At 46.1% G+C, this 21,870-nt stretch overlaps 7 protein-coding genes across 7 annotated transcripts; 3 read left to right on the top strand and 4 right to left on the bottom strand.

Moving 5' to 3' along the window:
• Positions 1-464: 464 nt before the first annotated feature.
• On the top strand, positions 465-2,747 carry N7495_001325 (anaphase promoting complex subunit CDC23; the record flags this gene model as incomplete). The annotated part of the gene is made up of 3 exons (XM_057203995.1): positions 465-562; positions 627-1,329; positions 1,389-2,747. 3 exons carry the CDS (start codon positions 465-467, stop codon positions 2,745-2,747), a joined length of 2,160 nt encoding a protein of 719 aa, XP_057068068.1.
• A 569-nt stretch (positions 2,748-3,316) lies between these two features.
• Positions 3,317-6,010, bottom strand: N7495_001324 (ATP dependent DNA ligase domain protein; the record flags this gene model as incomplete). Its single annotated transcript, XM_057203994.1, has 2 exons — positions 3,317-4,814; positions 4,866-6,010. The coding sequence occupies 2 exons, from the start codon at positions 6,008-6,010 to the stop codon at positions 3,317-3,319; spliced, it is 2,643 nt and encodes an 880-aa protein (XP_057068067.1).
• A 362-nt stretch (positions 6,011-6,372) lies between these two features.
• N7495_001323 (SF3a splicing factor complex subunit PRP9) lies at positions 6,373-7,977 on the bottom strand (the record flags this gene model as incomplete). Its single annotated transcript, XM_057203993.1, has 3 exons — positions 6,373-6,397; positions 6,451-7,823; positions 7,888-7,977. 3 exons carry the CDS (start codon positions 7,975-7,977, stop codon positions 6,373-6,375), a joined length of 1,488 nt encoding a protein of 495 aa, XP_057068066.1.
• Positions 7,978-8,245: 268 nt separating this feature from the next.
• On the top strand, positions 8,246-9,606 carry N7495_001322 (ATP-dependent RNA helicase eIF4A; the record flags this gene model as incomplete). Its single annotated transcript, XM_057203992.1, has 4 exons — positions 8,246-8,276; positions 8,329-8,583; positions 8,642-9,535; positions 9,587-9,606. 4 exons carry the CDS (start codon positions 8,246-8,248, stop codon positions 9,604-9,606), a joined length of 1,200 nt encoding a protein of 399 aa, XP_057068065.1.
• Positions 9,607-11,942: 2,336 nt separating this feature from the next.
• N7495_001321 (uncharacterized protein) lies at positions 11,943-14,402 on the bottom strand (the record flags this gene model as incomplete). The annotated part of the gene is given in 5 exon segments (XM_057203991.1): positions 11,943-12,080; positions 12,133-12,192; positions 12,253-12,296; positions 12,310-13,839; positions 13,892-14,402. 5 exon segments carry the CDS (start codon positions 14,400-14,402, stop codon positions 11,943-11,945), a joined length of 2,283 nt encoding a protein of 760 aa, XP_057068064.1.
• A 1,453-nt stretch (positions 14,403-15,855) lies between these two features.
• Positions 15,856-18,830, bottom strand: N7495_001320 (WD40 repeat domain-containing protein; the record flags this gene model as incomplete). The annotated part of the gene is made up of 8 exons (XM_057203990.1): positions 15,856-15,965; positions 16,052-16,177; positions 16,229-16,709; positions 16,774-17,177; positions 17,242-17,336; positions 17,397-17,582; positions 17,639-18,271; positions 18,826-18,830. The coding sequence occupies 8 exons, from the start codon at positions 18,828-18,830 to the stop codon at positions 15,856-15,858; spliced, it is 2,040 nt and encodes a 679-aa protein (XP_057068063.1).
• Positions 18,831-19,474: 644 nt separating this feature from the next.
• Positions 19,475-21,727, top strand: N7495_001319 (H(+)-transporting V1 sector ATPase subunit A; the record flags this gene model as incomplete). The annotated part of the gene is made up of 4 exons (XM_057203989.1): positions 19,475-19,750; positions 19,806-19,890; positions 20,045-20,712; positions 20,774-21,727. 4 exons carry the CDS (start codon positions 19,475-19,477, stop codon positions 21,725-21,727), a joined length of 1,983 nt encoding a protein of 660 aa, XP_057068062.1.
• Positions 21,728-21,870: the final 143 nt, after the last annotated feature.

The following is a 21,870-nucleotide window of genomic DNA, read 5'->3' as shown; positions in this document are numbered from 1 at the left end:
CTCAAGAAACGATACAATCGACACATCAATTCCCCCGCGCGAAACTCGATATAGAAGGCGGTAAGGGAGGGACATTCAATGTTTGCACTGTTTGTTGTTGACAGGTGCAGTTACTCCGCGATTGTCATTGAATCTTTTTGCATTTTATGATGCTCGGCTTCCTAGACTTACTTGATCTTTTTTTTTTTCAAAAGTCCAACTTGACTGATTTTCGACCATTATCCCAGTACTACTCTTTGTCCCTCCTTTGTCCCTCTTTCTGTTGTGGGTAAGCTCTTAATATTCAAATAGCTCGTCAACACGCGCCGAGCTATCCGTTGCGACGGAACATCTGAGAGTCGCAATTGCGCTCAACAAAAACATCCCACTGGCTGAGAGAAGTAGGGACCGCTTGACCTTACCTCTCACTGCCCTCTAAATCAATACGAGATTCACATTCAGGTACCTTGAGGTACATAATCACTATGGACTTCACAGAGGATGACATTCAAGACCTCAAACATCGGCTCGAGGAATCTGTGGTAAAATCAATGGACAGAGGCTTACATCAATCATCCAAATGGTATGTAGACACGAACCGGACTCTGAAAACTTACATGATACTGATGATTGTGTGTACTAACTAGGGCGGCTGAGATGCTCAATTCCCTCATGCCCGTTCACGGAGACAGCGATGCCGATGCCGATGCTGACTCTTCTATGGAAACAGAACCTACTCCCCCACCTGTGAATCCGTACTTAGGTCAAGAAGATCCCGTTGAAGCTGCACTCGAGGCACAGGAATTTCCCAAATACCTCCTGGCCAAAACCTTTTTCGAAACCCGAGAGTACGACCGCTGTGCAGCTGTTTTCTTGCCTCGGAAACTCCCCAAGTCTCTCAACGTTAATCAGAATTCTACACCAAAAAAGACTATAAGCAAGGGAAAGGGTCAAAGCCCTCTAATCCAAGATTCAAAGAGAAAAAACCTGTATCCGAACCTCAGTCAGAAATCACTTTTCCTCGCTCTCTACGCTAAGTACTTGGCTGGAGAAAAGCGCAAAGATGAGGAGACAGAGATGGTGTTGGGTCCTGCAGACGTGGCGCCGGTCAATAAAGCTCTGCCAGAGCTCATTCGAGGATTGGAAGGGTGGATGAATGACCGAAGTGCAATGGGTTTGGAGGATCAAGGACAAGGGTGGCTTGAGTATCTCTACGCTATTGTCCTCTTGAAGGGAAAGGGACGAAATGAAGACATTGCCAAGATGTGGCTGGTTCGAAGTGTGCATCGAAACCCTTTCCATTGGGGCGCATGGCAGGAGCTTAATGGCCTGCTTTCCTGCTCTGATGATGTCAGTGATTTTGGAATTGTTATTTTCTTTTTTCAGACGGTGATGCTGACTATCAACAGTTGAAACAAATAAGCCCAGCACTTCCGGAGCAAATCATGACACTCATTTTCCATGTCTACTGCAGTCAAGAGCTGTATCAGGCCAATGATGATACCTACAGCCTAATATCTCAGCTACAAGTCATGTTCCCTACCAGCGCATTCCTGAAGACCCAGGAGGCCATGCTTCACTATCATTCCAAAGGTCAGACCAGCAATAATAATCCTAATGATTTCCGCTCCCTAACAATTCTCGCAGAATATGACCAGGCTTCTCAAATCTTCCACGAAATGGTCACTGAGGAGCCACACCGTCTAGACAACCTAGACCACTACTCAAATATCCTCTATGTCCTGGGCGCACGACCCCAACTCGCATATCTTGCTCAAATATCGACTGATACTGACAAATTCCGTCCAGAAACCTGCTGTATTGTGGGCAATCTTTTTTCAAATAAGTCAGATCACGAGAAAGCGATCGTGTACTTCCGTCGTGCACTGACACTCGACCGCAATTTCCTATCCGCCTGGACCCTCATGGGCCACGAATACATCGAGTTGAAAAACACTCATACAGCCATTGAATGTTACCGTCGCGCAGTCGATTGCAACCGCAAGGATTACCGTGCCTGGTACGGTCTTGGCCAGGCCTACGAGTTCCTTGATATGTCCAACTATGCTTTGTTTTACTACAAAAAGTCGTCAACTCTTCAACCCTATGACCCGAAAATGTGGCAAGCTCTTGGGTCTTGTTGGGCAAAGATGGGCAACCTCGAGCGGAGTATTCAAGCCTTGAAGCGTGCTGTTACTGCTGGTACTTACTATGTGGACGACGAGAGCCAAAACCCCGGCGCAAGTCCCAACGGTCCAGGTGCTCGCAGGATGCTCGATCCAGAAACTCTTTATCAAATTGCACATCTTTATGACCGTCTCGGGAACATAGATGAGACAGTCTCCTACATGGAGTTGACTATTCTGCAAGAAACTGGTGGTGCGCTTGTGAGCGACGAAGATAAATCTGATGACGGCGATTGGTCCTCGGTATCTGAGAATGAAGCCGACAATTCTGGAGATGAGTCGGACGGCGCACCTTCAGGCTCCCACCATCGTGGTCGCTCCCACAAGCCCCGCGATGGAACCTCTTCCTCTGCGCAAAACAACGACACTCTCGGTGAAACAGTCCGTCATGGTACAGGCCCTACACCTACTACGTCCAAGGCGCGTCTATGGTTGGCCCAGTATGCCTTGAAAAATGAGGATCTGGCTCGAGCAGAGCAGTTGGTGAAGGAGCTCTGCCAGGACGGAATGGAGGTGGAAGATGCGAAGGCAATCATGCGGGACATTCGTGCCAGAAAAGAGGCTGCCGCAGGTGCTGTCTAGATCAGTCCAAGTTTATGTGCAATGTTGTCTCCATAGTGTATGTCATAAAGCGAGGCGTTTGCTCTTTATTTTAGCTAATAATAGTTACGAATTTCCCAAAGTTGAACAAGCAAGCCGTTAAATTCGGACTATTTACGCTTTTCACTAACGTAGGAAAGAGAATCGATGGATGTATACTCCCCTAATGCGAGTATTTCACTCTTTCCAAAGCTCACCCTCACGCATGCAGAATTGATGGCGTTTATATCATTACCCACTCTAGTTTTCTCGCCACTTCCTGTCACACCGCGTTTCCAGTGGAGACAGGCAAGATAATACTGGCGCCCAAGTTTCACCCAAGTACTTTCCAAGCAGAATCTAAGATCTTCCGGGTAGATATTGTGTTCAAGGATACGAGAATCCAGAAAAAAAATACTACCTTTAGAAGGGAGGTGATCTTTTTTCAAGCAAAGGATCTGGTAAACAGTATTTGCAGTCCGGCGGATATCTGGACCTAGGGATGTCTCTGCGGAGTTCACAAGGATAAGACCAAGCGCTTTATCCATGGACACGGCTTTCGGGTTTGATTTTTACAAAAAAGACCTTGAGCGGTCTGATCCTAGACTTTGGATAAATTCGCGCAGACTTGAGGATTCTTTATCCTCCGAGGGTTCAAGGCTCAATATGGTTCCAGGCATGTATATCGGGATTGTGGTCAAAGGAGACTGCAAAGTTTCCATATAGTCAAACGGTGTTTCCGAATTTGGGATAGGAGGGCCAGGTTTTGGTGGGAGTATCTTTTGCGCGGAGACTTGAGAGGGACTAGGCAGTGCTGAAGGTCTTGCCCTTATATCTGGGCCATCTGTTGCTGATTTGGAATACCTTTTCTGTCTAACATTGTGACTGGACAAATTCTCATTCTTAGTGAGTATATTTTTATTGACCATTGGTGTCTTAAGATCTTGGGATATCACCGTCTCATCCATATAGAATTCAGGGACATCATCCGTGCTGTGATTCGTCTGGCTGTGGTCGGGGATTCGTGGTCCAGATTCATGCAGGATACCAGGATTTGACGATAGTTCAATATCGTCACTCACTCTTATAGCAGAATGAGACGATACATCGTGCTCTTCCAGGTCTGAACTCGAACTGCATAAAGACGGACTGCGAGATCTCTGAACAATGTATTGATTGAGTCCATTGCCAACCTTCAGACGTTTCCGCCAGTTTTCTCTTTCTTCAGCCAAGTCTTCTATTGGCACAGACCGAGCTTCGTCTGCAAGTTGCTGTAGCTCTTGATAAGACGCTGCATGTTCGAAAGTTCGATCTGCGTGTATTTTCAAGACTCGAGGAAATCGAAGGGTGAAATATCTGGCACCAGAAGGCTTATCAAATCCACTACCCATCATCTCCACAACAAAAGGTTTCTTGAAGAGCACGTAAGCTGTCGAGAGGCCATTGTTCCCATATTGAACATGAAAGCCATCAAAGCCTTCAGGGTCTTGCGCCTGAAATTCGCCCATTTGATTGAGAGTTTGAACCAGGCTAATATGCATGCTATGGCGGCCTACTGCGTCAACAATCTTAAAGCGAGGTACAGCCTCAGACTGTACGACTTCGTCTTTGTTGAGAAGACAGCCAATTAAAAAGTGTGTCCATTTTAGTTTCCTGACAGATGAAAGAGAGCTTGCATCTCGAGTGTCGTGATAGGCACCGATTACTACGAGGTCGAGAGTGTCGCCAAGACCTGGGATGTAGTCCTTTTTCAGCTTGATCCATCTTCCAAATGAACTGTCTGTCCCAGCAGAATAGAAGGGAAAATAGGGCTCTTCACAGTCTTTCAGCAGATATCCTTCCCATCGTTGAGCAATGGCCTTGGCAAAGCTGGCCTCTAGTCGGCTTTGGCCATCAGGTCGACTAAAGTCCAGGATTTCCTGCTCGGCAATATCTGCCCAGCCATGCATCGTTTGCACTACGTCCTGCAATAACAGTCGCCTTTGCCGATGAGGTTTTCTGAGGCATACATCGTCATCCAAGAGAAGGATGTCAAAGAAAACAATCATAAGATGTTCATAAGGCTGAGGCCTGTTTCGATTAGTTAGAGATAATAATTTTCAAGATTGCCCAGAAACTTACGGTGAATCTTCATGGACTCCAATATACATCCCTGAGCGAGGGAGGAACTTTCTAAGTTTGTGAAAATCTGCGATTTTGTCATGTTTTGCGGTCCATACAAGAAGCTCTCCCTCAAGGATACAGCGATGCGTAAATTTGCATTTAGCCGTTCTGGTATTTAATGCTTTTTCCACAGTCGGGATGATACCAGATCGATCTGCTGTCGAGTCTTTGCCGCTTTTTGAGAAGATTTGAATCGTGGATTGTTTCGTGAGATCAATATGAATTTGACAATACTCACCATCATACTTTCGTTCAAGGCTCATGCGACGACCCTTGGACATCTTACAGCAGTGCTTAATACTCCGGGCTTTAAAGTACTCGGGTCGCCCGATTTTAATGCCAGCTTGTGGCCATAGGTGCTGCGAGGCAATTTGGAATAAACTCGCGGCCAATCCCGGATCACAACGCGGAGGAAGACTCCTCATCGGTGTTTCGTCAAGCATCTTCAATGCGCCTTCAAAGGTATCCCGGAGCTGAAGAAGATATGGAAGCAAAAAATGGATTTTTTGTAGGGTATAGTTTTGAGGAATCGAAACGGGGAGGTAACTTTTTAGAATCATGCGAGTAAGCCACTTAGCATCCCGACTGCTTAAACGGCGATATATATGCGCAAGGGCACCTTCAACACCAACTGCACTATGTTGGCGGCGAACTTTGGGATCGGAGAAACGACAGCGAGAAGCAATCATGTTCAGGGCTTCGTCAATATCTTCGACCATGACTTCACGGTCTGGTAGGATATGGTTCTCAGCCTGCCGCATAACACGCTCAACACATTGCCCAAGGTCTGGGCCACCAGGTTCACGCCATGCATTCAACGCTGAAAGCCGAGATGATCCTAATCCTAGGCAGCGGCCAATCACGCGAGCTAAGGAGGTTGCTTGTAGCCAGTAGACGCGGTCAACTCGTTTTTCAGGAAATATACATGATAGCAAGGCCAATTTGTCGGTATATGGGTGTTGAATGCGTTTCTCATGTTGGGAAACCCATTGGGAAATTGTTCGAATGTCCGGTTTGTTCTTTGCTGTGGTTATCGCCTTCGCTGTCCAGTTGTCCTCTAAACCAGACAACAAATCACATAAAAAGGAAAATTTGAACCCCATTCTAGGACAACACCAATGAGGGGCGTCATTAAAAATTAATTATAAGATTATATGTCTCTCAACATGTCAATAGACAATATTTGACCGAGAGGAGACTGAGAATAGGATGAGAGGATAAACGACTGTGGACCGCGTTTCCATGGAACGCGAAAGCACGTGATCTTCTACGGTCTAATCGAAATTCGAAAAAGAAAGGAAACTGAAGGGTGATGAAAGATTTTGATGATATTACATAGCGTAAAGGATAGAAGGTTATGCGCCAGACTCCGGGCCTTTTGTCAGGCTCAAGCGTGCTACCTCCAGGTCATTACTTCATGCTCCAAAGCAGAGTAGTGCTGTCTTCGATGTCGAGATCCCTCTGATTAGAGGATTCCCTGTTTCACAAGACTAGATTGGATGATTAGCATATGTAGTTCACGAGTTGATTGAGGGGGACTTACTCCAGATAAACAGTTTCTGGCATCACGTTGCCCTCATCGTCCTCCATTTCCACGACATTATCGCGGGAGGCTTGCTCCCTTTTGCGATCCTTCTCCAATTTCCCCCAAAGTTTCATAGCATCGTCAATGCTAGTAATTTCACGGAACATGTTGGCGTTAGAGGTGATGCCTAAACACTTCAGACCATGGATGTGGAGAGTTTCAGAGAAATGTTTGTCGAAAGCCCGACGACCCATGTAAACAAAGTTTCCACAAATTTCACATGAATATTCAACACCTAGACCATGCAATTTGTAAAGCCAGTATGGAATTGGCTTGCCATCCCAGGCCAAGGGCAATTTCAAGGGGTTGTAGAGCTTTTCGTCATCTTCATGCTCAGAATCTGCACCACGAGCCTCAACCTCAGGCTCAGCTAACATGGCCTCGTTATCAAGTTGGCGCTCACGCTCTGTCATGCCGTGTCGGCGCTCTACATTGGTACGAGTTGCCTGTCGCTCTTTATCGAGTTCCTGCCCCAAGAGTCGCACGAGATGCTCCCGCTGGGCGATAGCACGCTCCTTAAGATTGCTGGTAGTTGATGTAATTTTAACGGGTGCCGGGCGCTCTTCACCAGATGTACCGGCAGCTTCTCGTGCTGCGGCGGCGCGAATGTGCTTCTTGCCGGTCAAATGATTCCGATAGACATTTTCATTCTTAAATTCCTTCTCACAATCTGGACACCAGATTCCCTCTGTTGCTGTACCAGACTCTCCGTTCTGTGCTTTCTCTTCTGTCCAGCCCGGAATGGCCTTCGCCTCCCATTTTTGATTGAAATCATCTTCGAAGTTTGCAAAAAGTAATTCCAGATTCTGCAAGGGTCGCGCGCGCTTGATGAACCCTTCAAGATAACTTGCAAGTTCTCCAACATAGTGGAAGTATTTGTCTGAAAGCTTGTCTTTCCGTTTGAGATTAAAGACTGGTGGGGTCAAGGAATCGAAGATTTCGAGGTACTGCATATAGGACAGGCGAATAACGCCAGGAAGGTTGAGGTATTGGGCGTGAAGTTCGGTGAGGTCTAGGTACTTTCCGTATCCCTCTTCGCCAGAGAACATGTTGGTTATATCCGTAGTCGGCAGGTCGCCCTCCTGCAGACGGCGTTGATACGCTCGCTCGAGGTTGTCTACGGGCTCATTCGGGTAGCGCCTATGGTGATCTTTTATGCTGTCAAGTTGCTTCTGAAACTCTTGAAATTGGTCACCAGTTGAGATCGACAGCAATTCCTTTTCGCGTTGTTTGTCTTCATCCTTGTAAATCTCGAGAAGTCGCTTGGACTGTTCCTCAATTCGATCGATGAATTTTTTTAGTTCATGGTCACGGGCCAATTGGTCTCGAATCTATGAGTGCCAAATAATTGTGATTAGCTTCAAATAGGCAACACAAACCGCTGGTAACACTCACATTACGAGGTTCTAGAGCCACAAGATCCGCGATGGCTGCTTCCAACCTCTCAAGGTCTTCATGGATGAATCTCTGTTCTTCGAGCGCCATTTTGTGTGAGAATATGATAACTTTGAACTCTTCCTGCAGAAATAAGTCTAAGGTTGAAGGTTGCGCAAACTCGAAAGAAAGTTGGAGAAAGTGGAACAGCTACAGCTTTGCGGGCGGTGATGCGGGCGGTGATGCGGGCGGTCACGTGATGATACCGCTCTCATCGCAAAAGTTGTTCTGCCCTTTGGCTTATCCAGGTGCGCCAACTACATTTTCGTGGTTCCTCATCCAATTTTCCATCGCCAGCTTCTTTTTTCAAACTTTCACCATGGCGGACGGAATCGACAAAGTTGCTGAAGGTATGCGCCATCTTGGTATTGTGGTTTTAGAACGGCTCTAACAGTAGTTCAGAGCGCATGGAGTTCAATACCTCCAAGGAGGTCACTGTGGCGCCGACCTTTGAAGACATGCACTTGAAGGAAAGCCTACTCCGCGGAATCTATGCCTATGGATATGAATCTCCCTCGGCTGTTCAGTCTCGGGCTATTGTTCAGATTTGCAAAGGTCGTGATACTATCGCCCAGGCCCAGTCCGGTACTGGTAAAACCGCGACATTCGCGATCAGTACGCTGCAGGTCATCGATACTGTTGTACGTGAGACTCAAGGTATGCAAATTTGTAGCTTACCCGACGCCGGCACAGATGCTAACTATTACTGTTATAGCACTCGTCTTGTCTCCAACCCGCGAACTTGCAACACAAATTCAGTCCGTCGTGATGGCCCTCGGCGATTACATGAACGTTCAATGTCACGCATGTATTGGTGGCACCAATATTGGAGAAGATATCCGTAAACTTGACTATGGTCAGCACGTCGTCTCTGGAACTCCCGGTCGTGTCGCGGATATGATTCGTCGCCGAAACCTGCGCACCCGGAACATTAAGATGCTTGTTTTGGACGAGGCGGATGAACTTCTTAATCGCGGTTTCCGTGAGCAGATCTATGATGTTTACCGTTACCTTCCTCCGGCCACCCAAGTGGTGGTCGTTTCAGCCACCCTCCCTTACGATGTGTTGGATATGACCACCAAGTTTATGACAGATCCTGTGCGCGTTCTTGTGAAACGTGACGAGTTGACCCTCGAAGGTATCAAGCAATACTTTATTGCAGTTGAGAAGGAAGAATGGAAGTTTGATACCCTTTGCGACCTTTACGACACCCTGACCATCACCCAGGCCGTGATCTTCTGCAACACCCGCCGTAAGGTCGACTGGCTTACTGATAAGATGCGTGATGCCAACTTCACTGTCGCGAGTATGCACGGCGAAATGCCGCAAAAGGAGCGTGATAGCATTATGCAAGATTTCCGCCAGGGTAACTCCCGTGTCCTCATTTCTACTGATGTCTGGGCTCGCGGTATCGACGTTCAGCAGGTGTCTCTGGTTATTAATTACGATCTTCCTACCAACCGTGAGAACTACATCCACCGCATTGGTCGTAGTGGTCGTTTTGGTCGCAAGGGTGTTGCCATCAACTTTGTCACAAGTGATGACGTTCGTATCCTTCGCGATATTGAACTCTACTATTCGACTCAAATTGATGAGATGCCCCTGAATAGTACGTCAATTTTTTCGGAATCTCTCCTTCATATACTAATCACTAATCTAGTTGCGGATCTCCTCTCATAATTGCAACTACCCCAAAAGGAGAATTCTTTCAATGAGCCAAAAGTCACTTACAGCAACTTTGCTTCGGGCATTACTATTACTATCTTTGCTCGCTTTCTTTTCAAAAGTGCCTTCTTCTTGCTATCAAAAACTAGGAACTCCACCCCATCATTGCAGATCAATGCGAGGCCGGTTCAAGCTTGGAGGAAAGGAAATTAAAATGACCCTGTAAGAATGCAATGTCGCAAATGAACTCGAAACCATGAATCTAATAAAGTAAATCCTTTTTAGTCCAAGAACGACAAATTAAGGTATGCCCAGGCGCAATTATAATTATCAACTTTGAATATTTGACATATGGGAGCTCGGGAAATTTTGAGGGATCTGCTGCGCTTTACCCCAGGACTTTTTAGCACTAGGAGTTATGAATGATGCATCTTAATCAAGTTCTACTTTGCCGAGGAAATTTACAGCAGAAAGACTGACCACATCTACCTAACTATAAAAAATATTTTTCAACCTTGCGGTCTGTTGGAACGAATATCAGCTGACATACCAAGATCATGTGATCTTGGCATGGCAGCTACTATATCTTCTTTCATCTGAGCATTTTAGAAGGACACTTCACTTTTACCCAATATGCATACACCTATTATATACGTACAGAAACGATATCAATAGCTGTCTGCTTCGGTAATAACCTAGTCAACCGACACGGTCTATGTAAAGTATTTCCTTTGGAACTTGTCACTGTTCACCTTTGATCTTGCATTCTCACTATTTCACTTCATTCTGGCTTCCAAGCTCATCATCACTTGAGCCTTCACTCATATCCATCTCACATCTATCTCACATCTATCTCACATCTATTGGTTTATCTAATTCATTTCTATATATATATATATATATAATACGTCGAGTCTCATAACTCAGAGAAACAGCCCTCGGAAATCGTCACATACGCAAACATTCCCTGGTCAAAACTATTTGTATGCCTAAACATAAACCTAATAATGAACCAAAATTTCATAAATAACTTCATGGAGCGATGCATCATCGCAATAACAGACCAAACACAGCCAACTGGTGCAATAACTAGTGGGTAAGGTTCCTGAGCTCAATAAATAATCGAATATGATAGCAGAAGGTCACCAACGAAGATATCCTGAACTTGAATTCCATAATGAGCAACAAACTTCCGCAATGACTACTGCGCTATCTCAGATGGGGAATTTCATCTAGTTCCTAATGATGAATAGCAGCTCCGAGGTATATACTATGTTCTTTCAATCAGCAAGAAGATCATGCTTATACTTTTCCAAGGTAATGGAATGTCTATCCAATGACCGCGAGCCAGTGCACTCTCCAATGTTAGGGAATTAGTCGATATGCTCGACCACAAGTATCACGGAGGCTGAGAAGGCTACTAAGTTCATGGCTATTGATGTTTTTATATTTTTTTTTTAATTGTGAGTCACGAGTCCGCTCTTATAACATACTATCCGGATTTCAATAATTTCTTAGTGATATAGAAGATTATGCTAGTTACTTCATTTGTATCCCGGATATAGCTGCAAAAATATTGAAATTACTGAATTCTGCTCTGAGCTTGAGACTTACGGAGCTTAATACGCAATGTCTTCAGGAAAAAGGCAGGATTATCTAAAGCATAGGGGGGAGAGTGTTCGTGGCATTTGATCTTAGGATATTTAGCTTTATATGGAGGGATGTCAGAAGTGCTACTATTAACGGTCTCACGCCTGGAGAATAGTCCGGAAAGTCAAGATCGTAGCATGTAGATGGTTCATCATATTCCAGAAATAGAAAGTACAGAAATACTATGTAGCCACGCAAATTCATCCACTACTTAGTAATCTAAGCCTTTTAATCTGAACAACCTGCCTATTGCGTAGGAAGAGATCTACTAAGATCTGACGTGCGTGAAACTGAATGTATGTGTTGATGGATGTGTAAACTATGTGGGCTGTGCCAACTATATGTGTCATCTAACAAATACCCTCTCGTGAAGATTAACAAGTCCTCGTGTTAAGTAAAATAGGTATAGGCATTTCGTTTTTCGTAGATAAAAAGACATTCTTTAAGCAGGCCATAGTCAGACAGATAGAAACTGTGCCTTAAATTTTGAGGAGGGGTGGAGCTGATGGGATCTCAAAAAAGTAGTTTATAAAATAGACCATATTATATATTTATAGGGCCGAATACTTCTTTAGTTAAGATCATTACCCTAGGAGTGGACACTCCCTAGTTCTTTCGTGGCTTACTGCCACCTTATCTCAGGAAAAACATAATGAAATAGCTTTCAGCTACCGCCTCCTCCTGACAGTAAACGTGTCTAGTTAGTCATTGTTGAAGATAGCCTCAGGGAAGAGAAGATAACTCACCACATCCACCACCTCCTCCCCCTCCCCCACCTCCACACCCTCCCCCTCCTCCACATCCTCCACCCCCTCCACCACAGCCACCACTACCACCACCTAGGCCAGCGTTAGCATTGTACTGAGAGAGAACTTCGAAAGGGAAACCCACATGCTGCACCTCCACCACTGCAAGAAGAACCCACACCACCACACGAGCCAGCTGCAACACCTATTAGAGTAGACAGAATCAGTATGACGAAGATGAATCAGAGCTCTGAAAATAACCTACCTCCTCCGCATGTCCCTTGGCAACAATTACCAATACCACCCGCACTGAGATTCATACAGCTAGGATTGCAAACATAAGCACTCGAGTGGATGCCGGGGTCACACATATAAGGAGCGTAGTAATAAGGTAGAACAACACCGTGTTGGTCCGTCTTCTCCCTTGTATCTTTGCGTCGAACTCCCTGTTTCTCAGATCGCCGGAGCAGCTTTTCATAGTTCTTCTGGAGACGAAGTCGCTGAAGCAAACCAGCCTTGTCGCCTTCGGATACCCCAAAGGTAGGCCGTACCGCATTGTGCGCAGAGATATGCGGGTTCTTGTCTGGGTCTGAGGAAATATCTTGTCGAGTGTGAAGAGATTCCGCGCTGTTGCGAGCGACTGTTGATGATCCGATGCTGAAAATGCGGCCGTATAGATCTGGGACACGGACTGCTTCGCAGTACCAGCAGGTGCATTCGCTGTAGATCCCGCCGTTTGTGGCGCGGCGGTACATTTTGCTTGTCCACTCGAATGCTTCGGAGAGCCTATTTTCGTCGATCTTGTCGTCGTGATTGACGAATTGGCGGATGCCCCTGATCTCTATTGCTGTAGTGTATTCGTAGTATCTGCTTGGGCACATCTGGTGCGTATGCCATGCCAGATCGACATCCAATGTTGGTACTGCCATATTTCGTGGGTTGGTAAGCATTATTTTCATGAAGACTTCGTATTTCGCTATAAGACGTCGTGCCGTTTCCATGACAGTAGGTGAGTGAAGCCAGTCTATATTATCCATCTTCTGAACAAATGTGCCTTGGCGAATTACTGCACCAACCAGGTCCAGAGAAAATGGGCTGGAGTTATCCCAATAATGAGCCATCATACGCCGAAGGAAAACCTTTTCTCCTCCTCGTATGGGACTCTTGTAGGGGCCACTCAACTCGTGTATTTTGAATCTGAACCACCTATCTTCCAGTTTGATTTCAAGACACGCGCGAATACCATCGATATCAGCAGAGCTGCCTATATAATCAGTGATTAATTGTCGACCAAGAGCGCGAATCAGTCGTGTTGGAAAAGTAGTCGGCCTGAAACTCTTCGCTTTATCCCCCGGAGGTTGGTTTTCGGGCATCCCGTTGATACTCAATAGAGATCCTGGCATGGGTTTATTTTCGTCAAGGACTTCTAGAGCATCCTTACGGAACTTGGCTACTCTGAGCAGACCATGGCCAAATTCAGACTTGCAGTCTTTGCATGTTGCCTTGAAAGACTTATCTGCGTAGCCAGAGGCATGTTGGAACATGTCTTCAAGCGAATCTCCGATCACATCGCCACCAGTCCATTCAACTTGAACCCATTTCTTCTCACAACGTGGGCACTCAAGGTCCTTTGTTGACGGGTCGAGTAAGTTGTCCCATTTGATCTTGATCTTATTTTCGAACAAATCTTTCGTCTGCTGGCTGACAACGTATTCCAAATTGTCATTGATGTGGTTATTCACTTCCTCGAATGGGAAGCCTGTTCTCCATGCACTCAGTCTCCCATATCGAATACAATCTTCTAGATAGTTTCTGGGGTTTAGCATATGAGAATGCCAGACCATCAAAATATCTAAAAAGAAGTTAGAATATAGGTAATATTCACTCATTGGCTCGAAACTTACCAAGCGGAGGCAAATTGTCTACGGTCCATGTAATAAAGTCAACTATTTCTCCGAAACCATCAACGATTCTCTCATATCTAGCGCCATCCAAATCTGTTTGAGTCACCGATGGCCGAGACTTCGGTAGACCTTCAAACCACCACTTTGTATAGCGGTCAGCAGCGCGCGCGGTGTAAACAGCCCAGCGCTTCTCACGTATGAGAGCTTGAGCGCGGTCGAGCGCGTCAGGGTAGTTAGTTGCATCGACATCGAATATCTGAAAGAGGCCATCTTTGTTCGAGATCGTTTCTCGCAAGTCAGCGAGTACAGCCAAGAATTTCAAATGTGCTACACATTGGTCTGGCGTGACAGTGCTTGAGAGTGGATCAGATGTCGATGGTGCAAGATTCAACTTTGCTAGCTCGAGAGTGATACTTTCGTTCAAGCTATATGAAGGTGGATGATCGCTGCCGCTTCCGTTGATATCGGAAGCAATCGGTCCTTTGAGCTTATCAGCTTCTGGAACTGTCATGGTCACACTTAGGCGGTTGGTGTTGTTTATATGACAACTTTGAGAAGACTGAGACCAGTGAGTTGAATTATAAATTATCTTGGGTCATAGAGCTAATGGTAAAGTACTTAAGTCTTACTCAAGGCAGCTTCGAGGTAAGCAGTTACTGAGTCAGGGATGACGATCTACGCCTTACCGGGCAAAGGCTACCTTGATAAATCTCGTTCTGGTAAGCCTTAGCGAGGTCTGAATATACCGTAATAATGCAACATCAACGGGCATTCTAAAGTTTAAGCTACTATGAAGTGTCACTATCTGCTTATCTACTAATTAAAGAAACATTTATCTAGAATGAAGTTAGCTGGTCAGAATTAAACCGCAAGTAGATAACCGCATCCAACTTTATACCATATCTGGATCCTGCCTCGTATGGACAATCCCGGCTTTAGACGGTAATTAGAAGGGCTAGGATTATCTACGGATAATCTATTAACACGTTTCCAAGCCACGGGGCACCTGCATATTGAGCTGATATGTGGGGGAAATACTTTATCGGAAGGACAGTTTATCCGGATTGATTTAATCCGAACTATCCCCTTGACTGTCAAAATGGTAACCATTAGCGCCTTGGCGAAGCCTGAAACTATAATTGGCTATCATATATTACTAAGATATTTTTATAATAGTTAGCACTACTGTAAAGCCGATTTAAGTTACGAAATAGGTTGTAGAGCGCCCCGATCGAGCACACGTAAACATGAATTGATAACTCTAGAGTCTAAAGTTATATCGTTGAAAAAATGAAAATGAAAAGAAGAGCGGTCATGTGCGAAATCGTAACGGGGTAAGTTCCTAGCAAATGCAAATGCAAATGCAAAAAAAGATTTCAGCAGGTGGTGTACTCTGTTGGGATGATTCTCATTTAATGACCTTGGGATTATTCAAATATTTCTTTTAATAGACAGGATTTATTTACTATTTACACCTGAGAAGCATTCGTCATCTTGTATCTCTACATATGTACAACCAACCTTGGAAGGTGCGTAAATTGAAGTCCAAATTGAAAACACCTAACAATAACGCCCTGACATGAGTAGCCCAATGTATACATTGTACAGTACAACAACCTTGGAACCTTGAAGAAAAAAAATTAATGACCTCGGAATTGAACGAGAGCTCCCTAGACATGAAATAAACCAACAGTAGTTGCGCCATTCCTGTATAGATTGGATGCATCAGATGAACGGAACCATTGAACTCGACTAGAAAAATGATAAAGGCTGCAAAGGAAAACTTGAATATATAATTCAAAGTAACGAAGTCTTGCCTGACCCGGGATTAGAAGTCAAGGTGACAGTGGAGGAAGTTCATCAGACTTTCATTTCATTACTCCCCAATAAGGCTCATTCGCGACGGAATGGAAGGGAAATTGCTTGCGTGGTCATTGCATCTCAATTAGGCCTTCAAAAAGTTTCTACGTCGTAAGTGCTTCTGATGGCACTTGTTTGCGGAAATCCATTGGAAATTTGTCCTCGGCGTTCGCTTGGTATGCCTGTCGGGTGATAAATCCCAGATGGAGACCAACTTTAAAGCAATGACTGTTAGCATATAGACTAAATGATACAGGTATGGATAATAAAAGACAAACATTCGAACAACGTGGTCATCACCCGCCGAGGCAAACATGGTAGGGTCTGCTGGATTCCATGAGATGGTGTTAACACATCCTTTGTCATGCCCTTCTAGTGTCTGCACTAGTGTCCCGTTATCCTTGTGCCAAATGAAAACTCGAGAGTCTAGGGATAAGTTAGCACAGAGGTATCGAATGAAGAGAGAATAAAGCTTACCCTCGCTGCCGCTGACAACAAAATTCTCTGCTGCCCCACCAAAGTTGCTACGGATCACAAACTCACCCTGCATCTGGCCCTTGAAGCGCCGCAGCACGGCGGTTGTGTCCAAGTCGATGAGCTGAACCTCACCCTCGGCCAAGCTCACGAGCAAATGTTTCGAGTCCCTGCTAATTTCAATGGATGTTGGTTTACTTGAAAGTGACAAGTAGTAGTCCTCTTCATATGTTCTGAAATCGTAGACGTGGATCTTTGCGTCGGTTTCTGCTGCCACCAGTCTTCTGCCATCAAGACTGATTGCACAGTCTTGGACGCGGAATGGTCCTTTCCACATATGCAAATTATCACCATGAATGCTCCAATGGCAGAGCTGGCGAGTGGAATCAAAAGAACCCGTCACAAATGACTCGCCATCCGGTGCCCACGCAGCGGATGTTACTGGTTGGTTATGGTGGTCGATGGTGAGAATGCAAATGCCAGTCTGGATTGAAATAGGGATTGTTAGTCATTCATAGTAACGGGAAACAAAGCCTGAGACTAGTTACCTCGACATTCCATACTCGGGCCTTTCGGTCCTGGGAACAGGTGACAAGTTTGGTGTCATCTGGACTCCAACTTGCAAAAGCAACACCCCCGAGATGATCTGCTAATCGATGAATCACGGAAAAGCGGTTTGCATCATATATTAGGACATTCTGGTCTCTGCCTGCAGTGACCAGCTTGCTACCGTCGTGAGAAAACTCGCAATACCATACTTCGTCAGAGTGCTCGGTAAGGTCTATTCTGACCTCTAAAGGGAAGCATTCACGGTCACACATGTGCTCTGAGTAAAGTGAGGGTGCCTCGGCTGTATTATGGTATAGGCAATTATTGATCTGGCCCTGCTGTACATGATCTAGCAAAACTGCAAGTCGGTGTGAGGGAATCATGACCGAAGGAGATATGGATCCTTGGCGCGTCAGCTATAGCCTGTACAAAGCCAAAAAAAAATCCCAACATATGTCTACACTCACTGGAAAGATTCTCAAGTAGCCGTTCTCGAGATGCGCTGATTGGGCTCTCCCAATTTGCTTGATCATGAAGCAATTCTATGGGGCACATGATAAGGCTATGCATAAATGATTATTAGTTCATCATTGTCCAATAGTGCTGAGGCTGGTGCAATCACCTGGAAAGTGCGTGGAGGCGATCAACATCGTAATTCAGTGGTGTCAGCTCATCACGGAGGACCGCCAGTGCCGCATCCAGATCCCGCGCCTCTAGTAGCTCCAGAAACTTTTGTTGGCGCAAGCAGAACTTCATACGATCCATATCCGCACCAGGCGCCAATAATACAAGCTTTTCGGGGGGCTTTCTTGATAAAACGATTGAAGCAGGATCTTCTCCGCTTCGGACCAACGACCAGCTAACACGGCACTGCGGAATGTTGCAACACCCGTTGTTTCCAACTGATAGCCACTCTCGGCAGACAAAACAGCGGCCGCATCATTGTAGCCCAGCTCGTGAAGGCTCTGTATTAATATGCGTGTCACTTCCTCTCGATTATGTCCAAAGTATGTTGAGCTTGTCGAGGACGTCACAGCTCCATTTGACCGGGATTCCCCGTTTGCCGTTGTCACAGTTGACTGTCCGTTCGAGCTAGCTTTTCTTGAGGATGACCCGTTGGGAGCTTGAGAGAAGCCATTTGTGGATGATGGTCCATCAGCACGCATGGTTGGAAGGCGCCTGCGCTTGCGGGGTGGACTCTGGGCGCTTTCCAGAACTCGTGTATTTTGTGATACCGTAGTACCCGCCGTTGAGGGTTCTAGGATATCTGGACTGTTAGACCGGTGTCGACGGCGTCCGAGTGCTGTCTGGTGGATATTGATGCCTAAGGGTGATTCTAATGATGTTGGGAAAGACTGCGAGGATAAGGATAGGGAGGATTCGGGATGACCGGAGGAGATAGCTGTTTCAAATGGAAGAGGTACTAGAGGGTTGTCGGAGTCGGAGGTGAACGCTCTTTGGGGAGGAGAGTCGGCCAGGTCGAAAGTATATGGGGATCTGCACGGTCCCCTAGCTCTTTGAAAGAACCAGGTGAGCAGACCAACTTTGGGATGGTGGCGGCTAAGTAATCGCCTGGGGGCTCCGAGTATGGAGGGTACCAGGGAAACGCTGGTGGGTCGTGAAGTAGCAGTGGTTCAAATCTCTCAGTTCTCAAATTGTGGAAGAAACTGAGATTGAATCGCTTTCAAGTTCCTTATCAAGATTGGAAGTCACGAGAATGTGGGCTTTTCCCCGCAAGATGAATTTGGAAGGAGCGATCAAGTTTCACACGTCTATTACCTAAGTAGGTAATATCTACTGTACTAATCATTGACACTTGGAATTTTCCTCCTCAGAATTGGGTTCGAAGAGAGAAGACTGCCTAGTTCTTTAATTCCCAATATTGGAGCTTGGCTGATGAGTGAATCCTGAAATAGTACATAGTTATAGGACCCTAGACGACTATAGACTCAATCTTCCAAGCTTCCAAGCTTCTGCTACAGATCTACATACCCATACCTAGATACTTAGGTATGATATCACCTCATATTAACTTCGTTCTCCCCACTAACGCCATTTTGATACTATTATATCCAAGTAAAGAAGCTGCAGATGAAGTATAATCGATTCTTCCAGTATGGCAAGAGGGTAAGCCTCCAGGGCTCTATTTGATATATATGGCTCTTCCTAGCTTCTTGCTAGCTATTAATCTAAGTGAACTGAATTAATTTCAGGTATCCGTATATCAGTAACCCAATGTAAGCCCACAAACATGTAGGCGTCATACAACTCTGTCATTGACTTCCAAGGTTGAAATGAGTGGTAAGTAATAGGCAATTTATAAATAGGATTTACGATACCTAGGTATCTAGGTGATACATGGACCAGCCCTGCAGGTTTTCAGACTGTGAGATGAGCATCAAATGGCGGTAATGGATACATATTGAATACATAGGTAGTCTCACCAGTATAGCCCGTATAGAGCCACAAGTAACAAACTTTTCAACGCTCCAATACTCTTTGATCGAGTCCCCAGGTTTTAAACATTTGAATATAATTCAAGAGGTTCCATCATATGTGCTAGAGAACAGGATCAGCGCGGGGATTGGATGACCGACTTAAGGGGAAACTCCGTTTGGTCGATCATAACATCTCGTATTCCCATTTCATCATTACGTCTTTTCGCCTTTAACTTGATGTCAATTTCAGGTACTTCGGCGAATGTTAGGATTGGGAAGACCCCGACTTAAAACGCGACGTTCTCTTCTAGACTTGATTACCTGTAGGGAGCTTGAGCTCAGTCCCGCTCCACCGCCTCCGGACTCACCCACCTCCACCTCACCGACCACTCCCATCTCTCCAGAGTACATTCCTTTCACAATATCTACATCCACAATGGCCCCTGCGGAGGAAAATCCTGAGCATGGCTCAATCTTCTCGGTTTCTGGTCCCGTCGTTGTGGCCGAGCACATGATTGGCTGTGCTATGTATGAGCTGGTAAGACTCCCCAAGCTTCGAGACGACGATCGGCTATACTGATATTGGAAAATAGTGCCACATCGGAAAAGATGCACTCGTCGGTGAAGTTATTCGAATTGAAGCCGATAAGGCTACCATTCAGGTCTACGAGGAGACTGGTACGATACCTCCATAACTGAGCCACGTATTCCCCCGATCGGCCACCCTCAGTTCCCAGTTCCCACCCAGTTCCCAGTTCCCAATCCCCAATTTCCAATTTCCATTTACCCATCTGTCCCATTGCCTGTTGCTGACATGTCGCTCCTCTAACAGCTGGTTTGACCGTTGGTGATCCCGTCACCCGCACGGGTAAGCCCCTCTCTGTCGAGCTGGGTCCCGGTCTGATGGAGACCATTTATGACGGAATTCAACGACCCCTCCGCGCTATCGCCGACAAGTCTGGAAGTATTTATATCCCCCGCGGAATTTCTGTCAATGCGCTGGACCGTGAGAAGAAATGGGAGTACAAGCCCACCGCTTTCAAGGTCGGCGACCACATCACCGGTGGTGATATCTGGGGTTCCGTGTTTGAGAACAGCTTGGTGAACGACCACAAAATTATCTTGCCACCGCGTGCACGTGGTACCATTACTCGGATAGCCCCTGCTGGTAGCTACACTGTCGATGAGAAGCTCCTCGAGGTGGAGTTTGAGGGCAAGAAGACTGAGTTTGGCATGATGCAGACTTGGCCCGTCCGTGTGCCCCGTCCCGTCAGTGACAGACTCTCGGCCGATGCGCCCTTCATTGTCGGCCAGCGTGTTCTGGACTCTCTTTTCCCCAGTGTTCAGGGTGGAACTGTTTGCATTCCTGGTGCTTTCGGATGCGGCAAAACTGTGATTTCCCAGAGTGTGTCCAAGTTCTCAAACAGCGATATTATTGTCTACGTTGGTTGCGGTGAACGCGGTAACGAGATGGCTGAAGTCTTGATGGATTTCCCCGAGGTACGCTTTCTCAAATTTGAAATTAACTTACAAATAATATATACTAAACATTTCCTTACAGCTCTCCATCGACGTTGACGGTCGCAAGGAGCCCATCATGAAGCGCACTTGCTTGATCGCCAACACCTCGAACATGCCTGTCGCTGCCCGTGAAGCTTCCATCTATACCGGTATTACTATTGCCGAATACTTCCGTGATCAGGGCAAGGATGTCGCCATGATGGCTGATTCGAGTTCTCGTTGGGCTGAAGCTCTGCGTGAAATTTCTGGTCGTCTGGGTGAGATGCCTGCTGATCAGGGTTTCCCCGCTTATCTGAGTGCTAAGCTGGCTTCCTTCTATGAGCGTGCCGGCAAGAGCAGTGCTCTGGGTAGCCCCGAGCGCATCGGCAGTGTCAGCATTGTCGGTGCCGTCAGCCCGCCCGGTGGTGATTTCTCCGATCCCGTCACTAGCAGTACTCTGGGCATTGTCCAAGTGTTCTGGGGTCTTGACAAAAAGCTTGCTCAGCGTAAACACTTCCCTTCCGTCAACACCTCCATGTCCTATAGTAAATACACCACCATCTTGGACAAGTACTACGAGAAGCATAACCCAGACTTCCCTCGCCTGCGTGACCAGATCCGTGAGCTTCTTTCCAAGTCTGAGGAACTTGACCAGGTTGTGCAGCTGGTTGGTAAGGCCGCTTTGGGTGACTCCGACAAGATCACTCTTGATGTGGCCAGCATGCTTAAGGACGACTTCCTGCAGCAGAACGGCTACAGTGACTACGATCAGTTCTGCCCTCTTTGGAAGACCGAGTACATGATGAAGGCATTCATGGGTTTCCACGACGAATCTCAGAAGGCCGTTGCACAGGGTCAGATCTGGAGCAAGGTCCGTGAGGCTACCAGCGATCTCCAGAATGCTCTTCGGAGCATGAAGTTCGAGGTTCCAGATAATGAGCAGGAAGTCTCGGACAAGTACGAGAAGCTGCTCCAGTCCATGACTGAGCGCTTTGCCTCCGTGTCCGATGAATAGACTTGATTGGACAGAATATGGCGTGTGTTTAGTTGTTTCTGCATATTATTTTCCGGCTTTTTGTTATTACTTTTTCTAGCACACATTACCCTGTAGTTATGTTCAATAAGATTTCTTGTTTTGGGGCATATGCCATGATTTGG

This window comes from Penicillium taxi (genome assembly GCF_028828555.1).
Source record: "Penicillium taxi strain IBT 34144 chromosome Unknown utg000001l_segment0_segment0, whole genome shotgun sequence".
Lineage (NCBI taxonomy): Eukaryota > Fungi > Ascomycota > Eurotiomycetes > Eurotiales > Aspergillaceae > Penicillium > Penicillium taxi.
This window is presented reverse-complemented; position numbering and strand designations above follow the sequence as displayed.